The following is a 22,019-nucleotide window of genomic DNA, read 5'->3' as shown; positions in this document are numbered from 1 at the left end:
GTGTGTCACTTTAAAGAATGAGAGGAGTAAATATAAATGTGGTGGTTTTCAAAGGGTTGCCGTTTAGAAGGATTAGCCTTGTTCTCTAAGGCCCCAAAGGATAGAACTAGGGCAGTAGTGTGGCAGTACTAATAGCAGTTACCATTTATTAACCATTTGTTATAAGCTGATCCTTCTGCATACATTCATTCTTTAAACCTCATGCGTGAGGTACAGTACTATGGTTAGCCCCATTTCACAGGTGAAGAACCATGAGTAAATCAGGATAATGCCCAGGATCTAACAGCTAGTAATTAGCAGAGCCTGGGCCTATAATCCAGATCTGTCCCACACCAGGGCCAGTGTTTTCAACCATTTCCTTCCACTGCATTGCTGTTGGTAGATTTCTAATCAATGTAAGGGGAAATTTCCAAGTAATTAGAAGCTCTCCGAAAGGAGGAATGGCTACTCTAACTGGAGTGAACTGCTCATCACTGACAAATGCTGAATGACAGGGATGCTGGGTTGGACAGATCTGAGGACTACACAGGTCCCTTTCTACTCTACATTCCGTTTCTTTTTTCCTGTGCTCCTAAAAGAAACACATTTACCTATAGATTAATAGTCAAGGAAGTGAGAAGTGGGGTGTTGGTGGTGGGTCTAGTGGTTCTTTATCACTCTGTCAACTTGAATTCCAGCATAACTATAAAACCCAAATCCAGTTTCTCCAAGATATTGTTTATATTTCAGTAATTTATGTTACGTTTATGGACATAACAGTGTATAGAAAAGTTTATTGCTGTGGCTTGAATGCATAACAGTTCCATCAGTGAGTAAAAATTATAATTCTATGCATATTTTGAGATAAAACCAAGAAATTTTAAGAAATTTGAAGTGGGAATAAATCTAATAAGATCTTAGTAATCATTATTAACACTATATGAACTACTTTGGTATCCTACCCTATAATTATACTGAAAGTTATGAAAATTGAGATCTGAGTGGGATCAGAACTGCACTAGACTTAAGGATAAAGATTAAGGAGGGGAAAAGGGAAATCTTTTCTTATTCTCTTGAGTCCTCATATTATTCTTTCTCCCCTCCCCCACCCCCAACACACACACAATCACAGTTCTTAAAACCAAGGTATGAAGAAGTAAGGGTTCTTGGAATATAGTTCTAGATCTAGAAGTTTGGACGTGAGGCCTTAATTTGTTGATTTATTAATCTGTGGGTGAATGAGGTCACATGGAAAAACTTCCTGCTTCTTGATTGTGTTGGCGGATACTTTTCTAAGCTCTAACTAGTTGACTTTATAGTTAGCTAGAGATTATTGACTTTTAATAACTTACACATTAAGTTTCTGAACTCAGACATAACAGAGCAGTCTCCAAAGAACTCCAGTCCAAAGAGAGTGGCTGCATCCATGCCCAGGTTATCATCATATTTGCCGAAAAGGTGCTTTGTCTACCAAGGTAAAGTTAACCCTAGCTTGCTGCCATCCCTGAGTGCCTTGCATGTCTCTGTGTCTTGTTGGCATGCTAGTCTGCCTTCATATCTGCTCCATCGGTTTTAAATCTAGTTCTCAGTCCTTAGGGTATTACCTAATAATAAATGAAAAACTCAAAAATCAAAGGAGTTTTATGTGTGATGCATCTGAACTAATAGGACCTCACTTCTGTCTGGGGGTGGGGGAAATGAATAGCCAGGCAGAGCACATTATGGGTGCTTATTAAGGACAGCAAGGACTCCTCCCTCCCTCCTAAGCATGCATTAGGAACCTCCTATATGCCAATTGCAGTGCTGGCACTGGAATACCAAGATGTGGCCCTTGTTGCTTCAAGAAGCTTCAGTATAAACATCATAGTGAGTATTGGTTCAAGATGGCGGAGTAGAAGGGCGTGCGCTCACTCCCTCTTGTGAGAGCACCAGAATCACAACTAACTGCTGAACGGTCATCAACAGAAAGACACCGGAAGTCACTAAAAAAGATACCCCACATCCAAAGACAAAGGAGAAGCTGCAGTGAGACGGTAGGAGGGGCGCAACCACAATAAAATCAAATCCCATAACCGCTGGGTGGGTGACTCACAAGCTGGAGAACACTTATAACACAGAAGTCCACCCACTGGAGTGAAGGTTCTGAGACCCATGTCAGGCTTCCCAAACTGGGGGTCTGGCAACGGGAGGAGGAATTCCCAGAGAATCATACTTTGAAGGCTAGCAGGATTTGATTGCAGGACTTCGACAGGACTGGGAGAAACAGAGACTCCACTCTTGGAGGGCACACATAAGGTAGTGTGTGCATCAGGACCCAGGGGGAAGGAGCCGTGACCCCATAGGAGACTGAACCAGACATACCTGCTAGTGGTGGAGGGTCTCCTGCAGAGGCAGGAGGTGGCTGTGGCTCACGGTGGGGACAAGGACACTGGCAGCAGAAGTTTTGGGAAGCACTCCTTAGTGCGAGCCCTCCCAGAGTCCACCATTAACCCCACCAAAGAGCCTGTAGCCTCCAGTGCTGGGTCACCTCAGGCCAAAAAATCAACAGGGAGGGAACTCAGTCCCACACATCAGCTGACAAGTGGATTAAAGTTTTACTGAGCTCTGCCCACCAGAGCAACACCCAGCTCTACCCAACACCAGTCCCTCCCATCAGGAAGCTTGCACAAGCCTCTTAGATAGCCTCATCCACCAGAGGGCAGACAGCAGAAGCAAGAAGAACTACAGTCCTGCAGCCTGTGGAATGAAAACCACATCCACAGAAAGAAAGACAAAATTAAAAAGCAGAGGGCTATGTACCACATGAAGGAACAAGATAAAACCCCAGAAAAACAATTATATGAAGTGGAGATAGACAACCTTCCAGAAAAAAAAAATCAGAATAATGATAGTGAAGATGATCTAGGACCTCGGAAAAAGAATGGAGGCAAGGATCGAGAAGATGCAAGAAATGTTTAACAAAGACCTAGAAGAACTACAGGACAAACACCTAGAAGAATTAAAGAACAAACAAACAGAGATGAACAGTACAATAACTGAAATGAAAAATACACTAGAAGGAATCAATAACAGCATAACTGAGGCAGAAGAACGGAGAAGTGACCTGGAAGACAGAATGGTGGCATTCACTGCCACGGAACAGAATAAAGGAAAAAGAATGCAAAGAAATGAAGACAGCCTAAGAGACCTCTGGGACAAAATAAAACACACCAACTTTCGCATTATAGGGGTCCCAGAAGGAGAAGAGAGAGAGAAAGGACCCAAGAAAATATTTGAAGAGATTATAGTCGAAAACTTCCCTAACACGGGAAAGGAAGTAGCCACCCAAGTCCAGGAAGCGCAGAGAGTCCCAGACAGAATAAACACAAGGAGAAACACAAGGAGAAACATGCCAAGACATATAGTAATCAAACTGACAAAAATTAAGGACAAAGAAAAATTATTAAAAGCAATTATTAAAAGTTCCCTTAAGGGAACTCCCATAAGGTTAACAGCTGATTTCTCATCAGAAACTCTACAAGCCAGAAAGGAGTGACACAATATATTTAAAGCGATGAGAGAGAAGAACCTACGACCAAGATTACTCTACAACCAAGATTACTACCTACAACCAAGATTACTCTACCCAGCAAGGATCTCATTCAGATTTGATGGAGAAATCAAAAGCTTTACAGATAAGCAAAAGCTAAGAGAATTCAGCACCACCAAACCTGCTAAAGGAACTTTTCTAAGTGGGAAACACAAGACAAGAAAAGGACCTACAAAAACAAACCCAAAACAATGAAGAAAATGGTCATAGGAACATACATATCGATAACTACCTTAAATGTGAATGGATTAAATGCTCCAACCAAAAGGCAGAAGCTCGCTGATTGGATACAAAAACAAGATCCATCTATATGCTGTCTACAAGAGACCCACTTCAGACCTAGGGACACATACAGACTGAAAGTGAGGGGATGGAAAAAGATATTCCATGCAGATGGAAATCAAAAGAAAGCTGGAGTAGTGATACTCATATCAGATAAAATAGACTTTAAAATAAAGAATGTTATAAGAGACAAGGAAGGACACTACATAATGATCAAGGGATCAATCCAAGAAGAAGATATAACAATTATAAATATATATGCACCCAACATAGGAGCACCTTAATACATAAGGCAAATGCTAACAGCTATAAAAGTGGAAATCGGCAGTAACACAATAACAGTGGGGGACTTTTTTTTTTTTTTTTTTTTTTTGCGGTACATGGGCCTCTCACTGTTGTGGCCTCTCCCGTTGCAGAGCACAGGCTCCAGACGCGCAGGCTCAGCTGTCATGGCTCATGGGCCCAGCCGCTCCGCGGCATGTGGGATCTTCCCGGACTGGGGCACGAACCTGTGTCCCCTGCATCAGCAGGTAGACTCTCAACCACTGCACCACCAGGGAAGCCCTCCTACAGTGGGGGACTTTAACACTTCACTTACACCAATGGACAGATCATCCAGACAGAAAATTAATAAGGAAACACAAGCTTCAAATGACACAATAGGGGCTTCCCTGGTGGCGCAGTGGTTCAGAGTCCACCTGCCGATGCAGGGGACACGGGTTTGTGCCCCGGTCCGGGAAGATCCCACATGCCGCGGAGCGGCTGGGCCTGTGAGCCATGGCCACTAAGCCTGAATGTCCAGAGCCTGTGCTCCGCAATGGGAGAGGCCACAACAGTGAGAGACCTGCATACCGCCAAAAAAAAAAAAAAAAGACACAATAGACCAGATGGATTTAATTGATATTTATAGGACATTCCATCCGAAAACAGCAGATTACACTTTCTTCTCAAGGGCACATGGAACATTATCCAGGATAGATCACTTCTTGGGTCACAAATCAAGCCTCAGTAAATTTAAGAAAATTGAAATCACATCAAGCATCTTTTCCAACCACAACACTATGAGATTAGAAATCAATTACAGGAAAAAAAACGTAGAAAACACAGACACATGGAGGCTAAACAATATGTTACTAAATAGCCAAGAGATCACTGAAGAAATCAAAGAGGAAATCAAAAAATACCTAGACACAATTGATAGTGAAGACATGATGATCCAAAACCTATGGAATGCAGTAAAAGCAGTTCTAAGAGGGAAGTTTATAGCAATACAATCCTACCTCAAAAAGCAAGAAAAATCTAAAGTAAACAATCTAACCTTACGCCTAGGGAACTAGAGAAACAAGAACAAACAAAACCCAAAGTTAGTAGAAGGAAAGAATTCATAAAGATCAGAGCAGAAATAAATGAAATAGAAACAAAGAAAACAGTAGCAAAGATCAATAAAATTAAAGCTGGTTCTTTGAGAATATAAAATTCATAAGCCTTTAGCCAGACTCATCAAGAAAAAGAGGGAGAGGACTCAAATCAATAAAATAAGAAATGAAAAAGGAGAAGTTACAATGGACACTGCAGAAATAGAAAGCATCATTAGAGACTACTACAAGCAGCTCTGTGCCACTAACATGGACAACCTGGAAGAAATGGACAAATTCTTGAAAAGGTATAACCTTCCAAGACTGAACCAGGAAGAAACAGAAAACATGAACAGACCAATCACAAGTAATGAAGTTGAAAGCATGATTAAAAATCTTCCAACAAACAAAAGTACAGGACCAGATGGCTTCACAGGTGAATTCTTTCAAACATTTAGAGAAGAGCTAACACCCATCCTTCTCAAACTCTTCCAAAAAATTGCAGAGGAAGGAACACTCCCAAACTCATTCTCTGATGCCACCATTACCCTGATACCAAAACCAGACAAAGATACTACAAAAAAGAAAATTACAGACCAATATCACTGATGAATATAGATGCAAAAATCCTCAACAAAATACTAGCAAACAGAATCCAACAACACATTAAAAGGGTCATACACCATGATCAAGTGGGATTTATCCCAGGGATGCAAGGATTCTTCACTATATGCAAGTCAATCAATGTGATACCCCATATTAACAAATTGAAAAATAAAAACCATATGATCATCCCAATAGATACAGAAAAAGCTTTTGACAAAATTCTCCACCCATTTATGATAAAAAAAAAAAATCTCCAGAAAGTGAGCATAGAGGGAAGCTACCTCAACATCATAAAGGCTATATATGACAAACCCACAGCAAACATCATTCTGCATGGTGAAAAACTGAAAGCATTTCCTCTAAGATCAGGAACAAGAGAAGGGTGTCCACTCTTGCCACTATTATTTAACATAGTTTTGGAAGTCCTAGCCACGGCAGTCAGAGAAGAAAAAGAAATAAAAGGAATACAAATTGGAAAAGAAGGATTAAAACGGTCACTGTTTGCAGATGACATGATACTATACATAGATAATCCTAAAGATGCCACCAGAAAACTACTAGAGCTAATCAATGAATTTGGTAAAGTTGCAGGATACAAAATTAATGCACAGAAATCTCTTGCATTCCTATACACTGACAACAAAAGATCAGAAAGAGAAATTAAGGAAATAATCCCATTCACCATTGCAACAAAAATAATAAAATACCTAGGAATAAACCTACCTAAGGAGGTAAAAGACCTGTACTTAGAAATCTATAAGACACTGATGAAAGAAATCAAAGATGATACAAAGAGATGGAGAGATATACCATGTTCTTGGATTGGAAGAATTAATATTGTGAAAATGACTGTACTACCCAAAGCAGTCTACAGATTGAATGCAATCCCTATCAAACTACCAATGGCATTTTTCACAGAACTAGAACAAAAAATTTCACAATTTGTATGGAAACACAAAAGACCCTGAATAGTCAAAGCAATCTTGAGAAAGAAAAATGGAGCTGGAGGAATCAGGCTCCCCGACTTCAGACTATAATACAAAGCTACAGTAATCAAGCCAGTATGTTGCTGGCTCAAAAACAGAAATATATACATCAGTGGAACAGGATAGAAAGCCCAGAGATAAACCCATGCAACTATGGTCAACTAATGTATGACAAAGGAGGCAAGGATACATACAATGGAGAAAAGACAGTCTCTTCAATAAGTGGTGCTGGGAACTCTGGACAGCTAAATTTAAAAGAATGAAATTAGAATATTCCCTAACACCATACACAAAAATAAACTCAAAATGGATTGAAGACCTAAATGTAAGACCAGACACTATAAAACTCTTAGAGGAAAACAGGAAGAACACTCTGTGACATAAATCACAGCAAGATCTTTTTTGACCCATCTCTTAGAGTAATGGAAATAAAAACAAAAATAAATGGGACCTAATGAAACTTAAAAGCTTTTGCACAGCAAAGGAAACTGTAAACAAGACAAAAAGGCAGCCCTCAGAATGGGAGAAAATATTTGCAAATGAATCAAAAGAGAAAGGATTAATCTCCAAAATATATAAACAGCTCATGTAGCTCAATATTAAAAAAACAAAGAACCCTGTCCAAAAATGGGCAGAAAACCTAGATAGACATCTCTCCAAAGAAGACATACAGATGGCCAAGAGGCACATGAAAACTTGCTTAGCATCACTAATTATTAGAGAAATGCAAATCAAAACTACAATGAGGAATCACCTCACACCATTCAGAATGGGCATCATCAGAAAATCTATAAACAACAAATGCTGGAGAGGGTGTGGAGAAAAGGGAACCCTCTTTCACTGTTGGTGGGAATGTAAATTGATCCAGCCACTATGGAGGACAGTATGGAGGTTTCTTAAAAAACTAAAAATAGAATTACCATATGACCCAGCAATCCCAGTACTGGGCATATACCCAGAGAAAACCATAATTCAAAAGGACACACGCACCCCAGTGTTCATTGCAGCACTACTTACAATAGCCAGGTCACGGAAGCAATCTAAATGCCCCTAGGCAGATGAATGGATAAAGAAGATTTGGTACATACATAGAATGGAATATTACTCAGCCATAAAAAGGAATGAAATTGGGTCATTTGTAGAGACGTGGATGGACCTAGAGACTATCATACAGAGTGAAGTAAGTCAGAAAGAGGAAAACAAATATTGTATATTAACACATATATGTGGAATCTAGAAAAATGGTCCAGATGAACCGGTTTGCAGGGCAGAAGTAGAGACACAGATGTAGAGAACACATGTATGGACACCAGCGTGGGAAAGGGGAGGGGGGTGGTGGTGGGATGAATTGGGAGATTGGGATTGACATATATACAGTAATATGTATAAAATAGATAACTAATAACCTGCTGTATAAAAAAATAAAATTAAATTCCAAAAAAATAAAAACAAATATAAAAATCATAGTGTGAGGTAATGTGTTATGGTAATGGTGAACCCAGGGGCATTCAGCAACTCAGACTTGGGGGCAGGGTGGGCAGGGAATGCTTCTCTGAATCAAGTCTTCAAGGATGCCGGAGGTGTCACAGCAGTTGCAAAGGCAGGCAGATGTATGCACCTGGTTCTGAAGGGCTCTGTAGGTCAGGCTCCTGGAGAGAGATGAAAGCAGAAACATAGATACTCCATGCTGAGGAGTTTGGACTTGGTCTGAGGGCAGTAGGAAACCTTTGAATGGTTTTTAGAAGGAAATACTAGGATGTAGTTCGTGTTTTCAAAAATACTACTTTGCTAGCAATATAGAGAGTGGCTTGGCAGTAGGTGAGGTAGGAAGCAGAGAGACACTAGGTGAGTTGCAAAATTCCAGGTGAACAGTAGGACCTGTGGACTAAGGCAGTACTGTGGAACTGAAGGAAAAAGTATATTTCAGAGCCATGTCAAGGAGGTGGGCTGCAGAGAACTTGGTCATGAGTGACCGATATTGGAGAACAAGGGAGGAAGGAGTCAGAGGTGTTGCCCAGGTTTCTGGCTTGAGTGGACATGGCGCCCATCATCGAGAGAGGGCTTGGTAGAAGGAAGGCAATGTTTGCCTGAGAATTACAGGGGAGGTGATTAATTTAGTTGGGGAATGTGATGAATTTGAAGCTTGAGAGAAGATCAGGAGTGTGTGTCCAGAAAGACGGGCTGGGTGGGCCTGGAGCTCAGGCAGGAGATGCTGAGGTGCAGTTGTTAGCTTGTCCCTTCCGTGTTAGGAGGACACTTGGGCATCATTAGAAGGATCGGGTACTCTGTGGTGCGGGCCCGATAATGTTAGATTAGCTTTCTTAGAAGCCACGTTAAACAAACACAATAACCTCTATTTCAGCATTGTTCAGAGTTGGTGGACATGTGAGATGAAATGAAATGACTTTTAGCAGAGTTCAGCAGAGAAGCTTTGGTCCCCAAGGTGAACTTGGATTTCTTCCGGGGATTGTCCTCCTCTCTGTATCACTTCTGTTTTGAAAGTTCCTCTCAGACTTCTTGGGGTCCTTGGTAAGAATCTCAGTAAAAAGGCTACTTAGAGGTGATATCGGTAAGGAGAAGTAAAAAGCACTTTACTCATTTCATCTTCCCAGTAACACTGCAAGGTGTTACTATTAAAAGTCCCACTTTACAGATAAGAAAACTGAGCCTCTGAGGGTTCCCTGGCTTACCTTATGGTAAGGGGCACAGTTGTGGATATGACTCTAAATCCTGTTCTCTCTGTGCTGCACAGAAAGACTGACTCAGACATACCAGGCCTGTGAAATCCTGGGATGGAAAAGTTGTGTTTTCATTAAGGAAAATATTCTGGGGGGAAATAATGTGTCCCCAGGGTGTTTATCAAGAGCAACACTCTCCTCAGTGCTCAAATCAGTTCCTCTGATGTATCCCTGAAACTCCCCTCCCCTGCCCCATGTTGACAGCACTCAGGCTTGGTGGTTCTGGTGGTACCCTGTCCTAGGGCCACCTAAGAGTCAGCCATTAGGGCCTTGCTTATAATTTTCCCCTTTTCCTGGCCTTTCCTCTGCCTCTACCCCTACCGCCCACCCACAGCAGCCAGAGGGATTCTTTAGTCTAAAGCATCAGGAAGTCAGTCCTCTGCTCAGAACCCTCTAATGGCTTCTTGTCTCGCTTGGAGTACAACCCCTGACCTTCAAGGTCTCCTGTGTTGTGGCCTTTGATTGCTTCTCTGACCCTGTCCCTGACCACACTCCCTTGACTTGAGCCACGCTGACCTTCTGGCCATTCCTTGAATGCTTAGAGCGCCTTATAAACACCACCTGGCTTTGAAACTTGCTGTTCCCACTTTCTGCACTGCTTTTGCCCACGTAGTCCAGTGACAGGCACCCTCCCATCATTAGGTCTTTGCCTCTCTTTGAGGCCTTCCTGCTAAGCACCCTGTCTAATATAGCAGCTGTGTCATGTTCTGTCCCTTATTTTTTTCTTCATGGCACTCATTTTCTATTTGTTTATTGATGTCTCCTGAACATGAGCTCCATGAGTTCAGGGGCTCTATATGTTCTGTTGCTTTGTCCCTCTGGCTGCCGGGATAGTGCCTGGCCCATGGTGTGCACTCAGGGGGACTGGGTGACTGATGGAATGAATATATGGAAGCCGTGGACTTGATGGAGTGGGACAGAAAGTGAAGTCACTATCACCGAGGGACCTACAATAATGAAACAGAGTGTCTCCCAATGTGGTTAGCATTGCTGGTTCCCTAAGTCTCCTCATTCGGAGGTAACTGTGAACAGGTATTAGGAAACTGCCCCACATTTCCCTGGCTTAGATGCAGATTTATCGCTCTGATAAGGATGGGAATGATTTTTTCCTTCTAACGTACAAGTTGCCAGGACAGATTTACTAGTGATAGCGTGGGGTCCATGTCCTACCTGTGTCCACCCTTTCCCATCTGGAGGTCACTCACTGGAATGTCAGTGTTTGTGGAGCCCATGGAAAGTGCCTCCTGCATTGTGGCTTTCATAGGAAGAAAGCTTTCTCTAAGGACTTGGCTTGAGTGAGCTCTGTCTGTAGAGTGTCCTTAAACAGAGGTTTCCTCATTGGAGATTTGAACCTAATGCCATTTTCAGTGCATTTTTCTGTTGTTCTTCCTGTAGGATCTTCTACGTCTCTCACGATTCCCAAGACTTGAAGATCTTCAGCTATATCGCTCGAGATGGTGCCAGCAATATCTTCAGGTGTAACGTCTTTAAATCCAAGAAGAAGGTAAAGGGGCTGTCATCTCTTATTTTCCTCTGATGGAACCAGAGTGCCCCTAACATTGAGCCATCTCCCTGTTGATAGGCAAGATTTGGAGGTGGCTATTTTAGTGCAAGATATGGGGGAACTCTCTCACTAGTCTGTCATTGCTTCTATATAATGCAATTCTCTTTTAGCTTCATTTGAACTTTGTACTTAGTTTTATGCGAACACCTGGAGAGATCTTGACCGTTGGTTAAGGGCTCTGCAACAGGAGCAGGCAGACAGCTCCAGGAGTGGTGCTCACCTTGATGTGCGGTAGAAAAGAAGATTGCCACTAGCTAAGGTGACCCTTCATCATAATTCTGTATACTGTTCAGTGGCCTACAAACATGACATGTGGGATCTAGTTAGATTTTGTGATGTTGGTTGTCCTGGATGATTATTTTGTAACCATCCTTGATGTATAGTAACCTTGATGCTTGAGTAAATGCAACTTTTGCAATTCTGTAGAGGCATGCTTCCTCTCTATCATTCCTCCAGAAGTCTAACACACAAAACTGGGGTTTGGAGACGTGGGCTCTAGCCCCTCTTCTCCCCCGGAACTCTGAATGATGTTATGAGGGTCAGTATCCACCCATGGGTCTCAGTTTCCTTGTGTATAAAATGAGGAGGAGAGTCAAAACCAGCATTTCTTAAAATGTATCCTGTAAAACATTTACCATCCGAAATGTTTCATGTTAAAATTATTCAATTTATATGTGCTGGGAAGTCCTAAAGTCAGAGAAATCCCTTTAACGCAGCATTTCTCAAACTGAATTGGCCATGGAATCGTATTTTCTCCATGTATAATTGTTAATATCCTGGGAACTACTTTACTATAGAGGTGACTTTGGAAAACACTATTTGTGTCTGAAAGGTCCCTTACAGGTGTGCAATGGTAAGGTCCCAACCATTCTAGACATAAACCACTAACCCTGGCTTTCTATGAGGACTCCTCCCAAATTCTCTCCTGCTTGTCCCTTCTTTGATGCTATGTGATATCTTAATGCATCTTATGCTTTAATAGATTTGTAGGTACCTTGCCAAGTGGGGGTAATAAGAATAAAAACGTGACAGGGTCAAGATTTACTATTATATATGTCCTGTTCCCCACCCTAGCTCCATTAAGAGAATTATACTTTGCTGATTTAGCCCCTTCCTCTAAGGAGATTTGTGCCCTTACCCACCTATTCCCAAGCTTTTTAATGCAAATCATGGAATTGGATGGAAAGAGCTAGAACTGGAAAGGTAGAAGGAAAAAGGGGCAAGTTGCCCGATTTCACTTTTAGATAATAGTACAGTTGAGAGGAAAAAAGTGAAAAGTGGGGTGAAGTTGAGCTGCATATTAAAGAACTGATAGAAAGAGTAGGAAGGAGAGGGAGAGAAAGAAAAACCAGAGGGGCTGGAGATGAGAATTCAGGGCTTGGAAGAGTGAAAAACACTTGTGTGGCTTTTGAGGTGTAGTGGATCTAGGGAGGAGAGGAAAGGAAATACAAAGCGTTCCTGAGACTTATGAATTGGATCGTCTGTAATGGTCTTTGACAGATACAACTGAAGACTAGGATTCCCTTTAATTCATTTTGAGTGTTCTACTTTACATCTGACTTTAGTTTTGTCCAGAGACTGGACCCTGTGGACCTTGGAATTTATTAAAGTTACAAATGGCACATTTTAATTTACAGAGTGCTTTAATATTTAATCTTACTTGATCCTTGCAAAAACCTACATGAAGAAGTTAAGACAGGTAATTTTCATGCCCAGTTTTACGGATAAGTAAAGTTAAGTTGAGGCTCAGAGAGATTAAGTGACTTGCCCAAGGTCCCATGAATAGGCATTGGCTAGAATCAGGGAGACATGCAGAACGAAAGGATTTTGAGCAGGAAACCTAGGTAAAGGAGATGGTTATATTTGCTTTGCCATCCAATCTAGTGTGGCAATGCAAACTCAGTGGGGTCGTCCAGTTCTTCCGCCAAAACCTGAGTCTAAGAACAATGCCCATTGGAACTTTGATCTTGAAGCGAAGGACAGAATTAAGTTCTTATTACCCAATGACAAAGGAGTAGTCATCTGGTTCCCTATCATATCAGTGTTTTCCATGTTTCATAGCTCTCAGGGCTAATCCTGATCTCTGGCTCTTTTATTTTCTATATCCCTTTTACCCTCACCTACTGAGACTGTAACTGGTTCTCAGGCCCTTTGCTGGCCTGTAGCCATGCAGCTGAAGGAATTGTTTCCAGACAGCCTGGGCTGTGAGCCCCATTGCCGCTGAACTATAGGTGGAAGGGCTAGTTGCCAAGCCAGGAAAGAGAAGTGAATTAATCGTTCAGCAAAGGAAGCACAGTTGGGGAGGGGTGGGGAACACGTCTGCAAGGTTTTGCACGCTTATCCTGGTTAGTCTCCAGATCTGGTGATTTCCTTTCTTTTAAAGTCCTTCTGGTTTGCAGAGGTAATAGTTAGCTTGGGAAGGAGTTTTAATTGGCACATGATAGGAATACTTAAGAGGCGAGGGGGAAAGGACTAAATACTCTGAGTATAAGTGTCTTGCGGGGGTGTTTCTGGGTTGCTGGAGGTCAGTATGGTGGTCTCTTGACTGGAAGCCAGCGGACCTGGGTGTTCTCCAGAGCCCTCGTGTTGATTATAGCATAGAAAAACCTTGTATGAGCTCCTTGCTAGGTCAAGGCTTGGTTATTGCTGTTCACGTCACATCATGTCCCGAGTGGGTACTCATGGCACATTTCCCATGACAGGCTTCTCATGTGGGTCATCCTTACCTTACAGTTCACCATGGGGAACAGGATTGCCTCTTCTGTTGGGAGAGAACATGGGTCAGGTGTCTCAGCTTGCCTGGTAGAGGACCTCCCTGTGCCTCGCTCCCAGCACCGTTGTTATGCTATACCTATGGATCTTCCTTTAGTTACCTGTATAGCCAATGTGGTTCTCATCTTGGGAACTTTAATCTTGAGCTGATTTTTTTTCAGTTGGGCTTTCATCAGAAGTTAGATAGCAGAATATTGCAGGAAGATAACATACTACCAGCTATTCATCTGTTAGTCTAGATTTTCCAAGTTTTAGCCTTATATTAAGTCAAATGATATCCAATCAGTTTTGGTTACTTGCTATGTGCTCGTGACTGTTCTAGACTCTTTATATGAATTATCTTCCTTCATTCCCTCAGCAGCCCTGTGAGGTGTAGGTACTGTCATGCTCTTCATCTTATGGATGGGAAAATGGAGACTGAAGGGACATAATTCATAATGAGTGGTGGAGTCAGAAATGAACCCAGAAAGTCTGACTCTGGAGCTCATCTTTTTAACCACTGCATTATATTATCTTCATCAGGAAGTTGCATAACTGAGGAGTAGCTTTGTTCTCCAAGACCTGCTTGTAACCGGATTCTACTGTAATTGTTACTGGGGTATGAAGAGCTCCTTAACTCTGAACGGCCCAAGTCTCTTTGACATAGATTTTCCTTTTTTTCTCTTAGTATCTTTGTTTGGTCAATATTGACTCTATTTTACAGTGGGAGAAAGAAAGGACCCAGGGATGAAAGTTACCATTGGTCGCACAGTGAGTCAACATTGCCACTGAGATAAAAATGTAGCTTCCTGCTTCCTAGTCCAGAGCTTTGGCCACTTAACTCTGTTACACAAAGTTCATAAGAAATACATGAGCCTCTCTGGATTTGAGTTTCTCCAGCCACCAAATAAGACGAAAGGCATCTCGGGGATGCTGTTTTTTTGTATGTGGAGTGAGATGGTCTTCAGGAAACAAGTTTTGTGTGACTGGGAGGGATCGCCAGGGTTGTGGTGGGGAGATCCCAGCACTATTCAGACTAGTGCCAGAAAGGAAGGGTAGGAGAGGGTCTTTTCCTTGCCCAGAGCATTGGAGACATTTCCTAGTAACACGGCTTTCCTGTTTCTCCTCCTTAGGGGATATAATGACAGTATTCGTTTGCAAGGCCTTTTGACTCCTGTGAAGCCTCTGTGTGGTCTCTTGACCTCTCCAGTGGAGTAGCTGTCCCGCTCCTGTCATTTTCTCCCAGCCCCTGGAGGATGTGGCTGTCTGCCCTGATTAAGTATGACTGTACTTATTAGCGCATCAGTGCGTGAAGTGTTGGTGACTAACAGGAGCCACAGGAATCTCCCCCACTATCTTCATGAAATTGTTCTGCCTGCAATCACAGCTCAGTTGGTTTGGGTTAGGAGAAATCATTTCCTCCATAATGCTGTCACCATCAGATTAGGGGCCACAGTGGAGAAGTTTAGCTGCCCTTAAGAGTTTGCGATGGATTTTGAATGATGATGTCAGTCATGTGCTAAAGAATAAGTCACTTTCCTGGCCAAGCTCAAGAAATGGAGGAGAGATAGGTCCTAAATTTAGGGAAGCAGCCTCTTTTTTTGTATCTTAAATGTTGAGGTGGGGTTGGGTTGGGAAGTCAAAAATACAGAAATCCTAAGTCTCAGAACTGATCTAGTCCAAACCTCTCTGTTAATGGAGAGGAAATCAGTACCTGGAAAAGTGAATTAACTTGCCCATGGTCACCTAGCTGGTTACTGACAGTATTAAGGTTATAACTTGACCTTCTTTTCTCTGTGGTACTGTGGTTCATGAACTAGCAAGAGTACAAGGGAAAACCCAGCAGTCCATTGGAAACTGTAAGGTCCACTATCTCCTGTCAATGTTGAAAGTCATACCCACTTTGAAACTAAACTTTCCCCATAGTAGCAATATTCTAGTGTCCAAAGCATTGCCTTGATCAAATTATATGATCAAGGCCATTAAAGAACCTGTTAGACAGAAACCTAATCCATCTCCCATTTCAGAGGCTTAGTTTGTTGGATCTTCCTCTATGTAGAATTCCAGATATATTTTCTTGCTTCAGCATTGCAGATTCTATAGATTGAGATCATTTGGTAGATATAAGCTTAAATCTTTTACTAAGGTTCAAAAAACACATTAAAGAAACGTGACCTTCAGCTCTATTTTTGTTGAGATTCTGTGCTGGTTAAGGTCAATAGAGGGGCACTGTACTTTCTTGCTGTGGTAGATGAAAAGAATTACAAACCTGTGAGTTGTCCTAGAACTGACTTACTGGGCTGCAGTTCCTTAGAATTCAGAAGCACTTGGCAGATAAATCTCAAGTTCCCAGGAGATACAGGGTGGCGGAGGAGGGGGATGTACACTGGAGTAGAAAGCTAAGTTTGCACTAGGGGAGGCTAAGTAGACTAAGAAAGACACTTACTTGTAAGAAGTGTGCCCCCAGTCTTCTCTTCATTCTCGGTCATTGTCATCGTCACCTTCTTCATCATCACATACACCTTGCATTTTGAGCTTCTTCTATTCACTTTCCTTACTTATCTGATGACTCCCCTGCTCGCCGCAACTGGAGAAAGCCCGCACGCGGCAACGAAGACCCAACGCAGCCATAAATAAGTAAATAGATAGATAGATAAATAAATAATAAAAATAAAAAACCTAGTAAATTCCAGAGAATGCCCATATCCCGGAACTGGAAAAGGCTGCCTTCCCAACATGCTAATTATTTGCTCTGCTTCATACCTGGCTATCTTCACAACTTTAAAGCCCCAGTTTGATTTGCAAAGGTCAGGAGGTATGAGCACCTGCTTCGTGATGACCCGTGGGGCCCGATGGAATGGGTTCTTCTTAAAGCTTCTCCCTCTTGAGTTAGTTATGGTTTATTAAAATAAGTTCCAGCATGTGTGATTCCTGCATTCCAAGGTGCAGCCTTCTTGCTTAGAAGGCCGGAAGGCCCAGTTACCACGTGGGGTAGGCCTGGCAGGCAGGGGCCAGCATGACCATGCAGGGAGAAGGTGGCACCAGTGAGGGGAGTGACAACCCCTGCCAGGTGCAGGCTGGCCCTCCTAGCCACCTTCAAGTAATATTCCCCAACGAGGTCCTTATATAGAATCTTCTAAAAGTAGACTTTTTCCTGGTCAAGGAAGGGGAGCCTAAAAGGTCAAGGGCCCTCTGAATTCACATAGCCATTTGTGAGAGAATTAGGAGCCACCCAGCCCCTTCTAACTGCTAGAGTGGTGAGTGGGAAGGGCTGTTCTTTTACATGTATATAATCATTCTGTAAAGCAGATAGGGTAGCTTGATTGTTTTCAAGTGCGGAGAGCTCTTCATAAAACATGCTACTGTGTCCTTTTACTGTGAATGGAAATACAGCCTTCACATTAAACAAGAGTGAAGGATAAATAAAAATGAAATCACTTAGCACTGAATGTGCCAATCTAGAACTCTTACTCAACAGTTTCCTCACAGCAGAAACCTTTATACAAGCTCAGACCAAAGATGATTTGGCCCAGTTCCTCTCTGTTGCTATGGGGACAGAGAGATGATGGCTTTAGCCCTTTTGATGCTAACATACCTACATAAGAGACAGTTCCCTTCATGTCTTCACGTTTCTGTTATTGATAAAGTAAGCCTAGCCTTTCCTGAACTACTGTTTGTTTTATGTCTTAATTCCCCTTTGGTGCAGTGAATTCCATACTCAGAATAAAACATTTCTTGAGCACTTGGTACATGCCAAGCACTGTGGGAGGTGCTCTCATATATGTTAGCCATGTATTTATTCCTCTATGTGGCGGAGGAGAGGCTATAAACATCAGTGATTCACTTTTCCATTGAAGTTACAGAGATGTTCTGCAGAGCAGCTCTGGTAGAGGGGGCTAGGAAGGAAATGGGAGACCAGGGAGGTGGGAGTCATTTCTAACATCGGGAAGTCAGGACCAGTGTACCCTAAGTCTGCATTTTCTACTTTTTCAGGGGAATCAGATAGAGGTGAGGGTCAATTGCTTGTCCTAGTAAATGTACTAAAATGTGAAAATGACACACGGAGAGCACAAATATTAAGCATTAAGACCAGCCACTTCCTTACGACCGTTTTGGGCTTGTACATAGTTGGTTGAAACCGGTGGGTGTGTGTCTTGCATTTGTCCTTGATGAAGGTGGCAGAATAGAGGTTTGAGCTGGGTTCCAGGTTCTGCAGAGGCTCAGTCCTGGGTGTATCCCATCATCCACTGTCAGTGTGTGATGCATGAGAAATGCAGGTCCTCTGAAAAGTCATTTCCCGCCAGCTACATCCTCATACTTCAATCGGAGCGTTTCCTTCCAAAGAGAAGTTTAGAGATCCTGTCCTTTCCGTTGTTAATTCCTTAGACTCAGGGACACTTGAGTCCCTTTCATTTTTTAATATTAAAAGTTAGTTAAGGGGGGTATCTGTGACTTACAGAGTTGGGGGGATTTGTAACATGTCCTCCTTAGGAGAACCTGAGATTTGGTAGCAACGCATGTGGTAGTAAATTTGGAATTTTCTGTGTGAGTATATATTTTTTATAAATTTATGTATTTATTTTTGGCTGTGTTGGGTCTTCATTTCTGTGCGAGGGCTTTCTCCAGTTGTGGAGAGCGGGGGCCACTCTTCATCGCGGTGCGCGGGCCTCTCACTGTCACGGCCTCTCCCATTACGGAGCACAGGCTCCAGACGCGCAGGCTCAGTAGTTGTGGCTCACGGGCTTAGTTGCTCCGCGGCATGTGGGATCTTCCCAGACCAGGGCTCGAACCCGTGTCCCCTGCATTGGCAGGCAGACTCTCAACCACTGCGCCACCAGGGAAGCCCGTGAGTATATATTTTTAAGAGGGAAACTGGGTCTGCACTCTGGTAATAATACAATTGGGAAAAGACTAACTCAGCCTTTGCAGATACTTGTGCAGTATGATTTATCTGGGTTAATTTATGGAAGATAAGGAAGTAATGGAATTAAATATGGAATCTCTACATATCATTTAGACTTACCATATTTTATTTCTAGACCTCCCAAATTTGTCCTTTTCTGCCTCTTGTAAAGATGTGTAAGAGAGCAAAATTTCCGAAAATCAGAAGAAGGGAAAGGGGAAAGGCTCTGTGTAATGGACACTGGCTATATTTGGTAGGTAGATTATAGCATCTCTAAGATTTGGTAAACTGGTAGTAAGCTTTGCTGTAAAAGATTAAGCACAGGCAATCTGCTCTTATTCTCATAAAGAGAATAAGTAACAACAGATCTAAGGAGGCCTGGGGGAAGAACACTTTTGAGTGGAACAGAATCTTCTTTTTCACCTGAGGGTTGAGCTTCCTGGCTCAGCCTCCTTCTCAGAGCACAGCTTGATTGCCAAAGGAGATGTGAAAGATGTGCTTGGCCTGGATTGGTTAGGGACTGTGCCCTCTAAGTGACACTTTTTTTTTTTTTTCCTGCGGTACGTGGGCCTCTCACTGTTGTGGCCTCTCCCGTTGTGGACCACAGGCTCCGGACGCTCAGGCTCAGCGGCCATGGCTCACGGGCCCAGCCGCTCCGCAGCATGTGGGATCTTCCCGGACTGGGGCACGAACCCGTGTCCCCTGCATTGGCAGGTGGACTCTCAAGCACTGCGCCACCAGGGAAGCCCATAAATGACACTTTTTAAATATATTTTGGGAGTGAGAAAGGTGGGGGCTTCTTGCTTGAGACCGGTGCCTGCTGTTCCTCAACTTCCAGTGCAGACAGAGTGGTTATCTCTTAGATAGTACAAACTTGTGGTGTGAGAAGGGGCCTAAGCCTGACCTTCGGTAAACAGGAGGAAGTTAAGGTTGGATGTACAGGACAGAGGCTCTGATCCACCACTGTGATGGGGGATCCCACAGAAGTTACTCATCTCTTCCTGCCTCACTTAAAGTTCTCATCATCCAGACACGTCAGGATGTTCCAGGTGAGAGATCAGTTAAGAACATCCCTGGAGTTCGCATCATGGGCGAAGAGAGGTTTGAGCACTAAGGCGGTCACTTCTAGGAAGTGGTTTGAGGAACGTCAGGAGGAGTAGAAGTAGACTGAGATCTGAAAGAAAAGAAAAAAAGGAAGTAGCCAAAGAATAGACCCAATGAGAGACATCTTTGGAGCAAGGCTGGGAAGCTCACCTTAGATACCGTTGGCTGCCAGTCGTGTTCCAGGGAACTTGGACTCCAGGCCTCAGCTGGTTCTGCTGTTTAGACCATGGCTTCTCAACCCTTGGTCTGCAGGAACACCAGGGAAACCCACCGCTTCCAGCAGAAAAAAAAAAAAAACATGGCTGAGTCACTGTTAGTGTGATGAACCCATGGAACATTTGATAATGGTTGGCAGAGAATTCTGAAGCGTATCAACCACTTTTGTCAAACTTGGGAGGCGGACTTGGGCTAAGTCCAGAATTGGGATGTTCGCTATCTGTCCATCCAGTTGACTGATTGTTTCAGAACTGTGGTGACAATTTCTTATTTTCTGGAGTATTTCAGGAAGGGAAAATGTCTTTGCATTCTTCTTTGTATGTGCACATCCAAACAACATAAGGTTTTTCCATCTCTTTCCTTTGCTGGCTTCATGGGTTCCTGTCTGCATGCCTCTTGCACATCCTCTCCCACCTCGGCCCTTCTTGTGTCCTTATAGAGGGTCTCCACATCCTCCCTTCTCTCCTTTCCTTTCTCCTTCCCAGAGCCAAGCTATGCGAATCGTCCGGACGGTGGGGCAGGCCTTCGAGGTCTGCCACAAGCTGAGCCTACAGCACACGCAGCAGAATGCCGACGGCCAGGAAGACGGGGAGAGTGAGAGGAACAGCAACAGCTCAGGGGACCCAGGTAGGTCACTGCCGTGGATGTGGATGAACAGGCAGGTAGACTCACAGCGTGGGGCAGTGGAAGTGAACGGTGGCCCAGGAATGGGGATGTTCAGGTGGGGAGCGGTCTGGTTTTAATCTTGAGCCGATCCCGAAAAGAAGCCTGTTTCCTCCTGGGTCACAGATTCAGAGTGTGGGGCTATTTCGCCGGCTGGGTGACTTCCTCCGGAGAGGTGGGGAGAAGACAGGCAAAAAGATTGAGAGAACTGGTCAGAGAATCAAAGATTTCTTTGGGTTATTTCAGCCCAGTGAACAGTCCTAAGGATCAGCTTATCCTGGCTAGATTTTTGGACTCTGAAAAATAAATTTCTTCTGAAAACGATTTCCTCCACATTCAAATTCAATTGTCTCCCCTCCTCCATCTTACCAGGACCAAGTCCTTAACTCTGAGAGTCCTCTTGTGTGTGTGTGTGTGTGTGTGTGTGTTCGTGCGTGCAGGCAATCAGTTCACTTAAAAAACATTTGATTTTCTGTTTCTCTCTATATTCCAAATTTTCTTTAAGGAATGTGTGTTACTTTTATAACAGAAAATTAAAGATATTTAAACTGTCAAACAAAGAAGCATTTAAAACTGTATATCAGGAAACACATTTTAAAGGTAGAGCTGTTTATGCTACCAAGTCAGACCCCAAAGAAAATTACCATACAAAAGCACCTTCATAGAACAAATTAGAAAGAAGATAATTACAGTTATCTAAGTAGGGTTTTTTTTTTCCTATTTCTAAATTCTATAGTTTTATGAACCCTCAGTGTGGACATTATTCCAGTATCTCCAATCTTCAAGTCTCATTAAAAGTCAGGAATAAGACAAAGATGTCTTTTATCATCTCTATAATCTAACAGTAAATGTGGGGGGAAAAGTGTGAGTATTAGGCAAAAAGTTAATATGGTTTATACATTTTTATGTGGAAAACCCACGAAAATAAACTGAAAGCTATTAGAAATAAAAGAATTTAGTTAAAGAGGTGAGGTCTAATAAATACATATGGATAACTATGGTTTTCTATTCCAACAACAACCAGTTGGAAGTCACAGTGGAAGAAAATATCCACTAAAATAACAATTTAAAAAGATAAAATGCCTATGAATAATCATAATAAAGCATATATGTTTTATATGAAGAAAATCATAAACAATTGGAAAGTTCTTGGTTGGGAAATCTCAACATCATAAAAATGTTAATTCTCCTTACATTAATCTATAAATTTAACATTACAATACAAATTTTTAACAGCAAAGTAGGCACCTTGGTATTCTATCATATTCAAAACTTATGGGATA

At 42.6% G+C, this 22,019-nt stretch overlaps 1 protein-coding gene across 8 annotated transcripts in view; it reads left to right on the top strand.

The window, feature by feature from the left end:
- CUNH1orf226 (chromosome unknown C1orf226 homolog) overlaps positions 1 to 22,019 on the top strand; it is a 306,178-nt gene that overhangs the window by 242,184 nt on the left and 41,975 nt on the right. For all 8 annotated transcript variants that reach the window (XM_029229297.1, XM_029229288.1, XM_029229286.1 and 5 more), the window contains 2 exons: positions 10,931 to 11,039; positions 20,559 to 20,700. In XM_029229297.1, coding sequence (XP_029085130.1) covers positions 10,931 to 11,039; positions 20,559 to 20,700 — 251 coding nt within the window. The remainder of the gene's footprint in view (positions 1 to 10,930; positions 11,040 to 20,558; positions 20,701 to 22,019) is intronic.

This window comes from Monodon monoceros, unplaced genomic scaffold, assembly GCF_005190385.1.
Source record: "Monodon monoceros isolate NGI ecotype Baffin Bay Population unplaced genomic scaffold, NGI_Narwhal_1 Super_Scaffold_18, whole genome shotgun sequence".
In the NCBI taxonomy this organism is placed as follows: domain Eukaryota; kingdom Metazoa; phylum Chordata; class Mammalia; order Artiodactyla; family Monodontidae; genus Monodon; species Monodon monoceros.
This window is presented reverse-complemented; position numbering and strand designations above follow the sequence as displayed.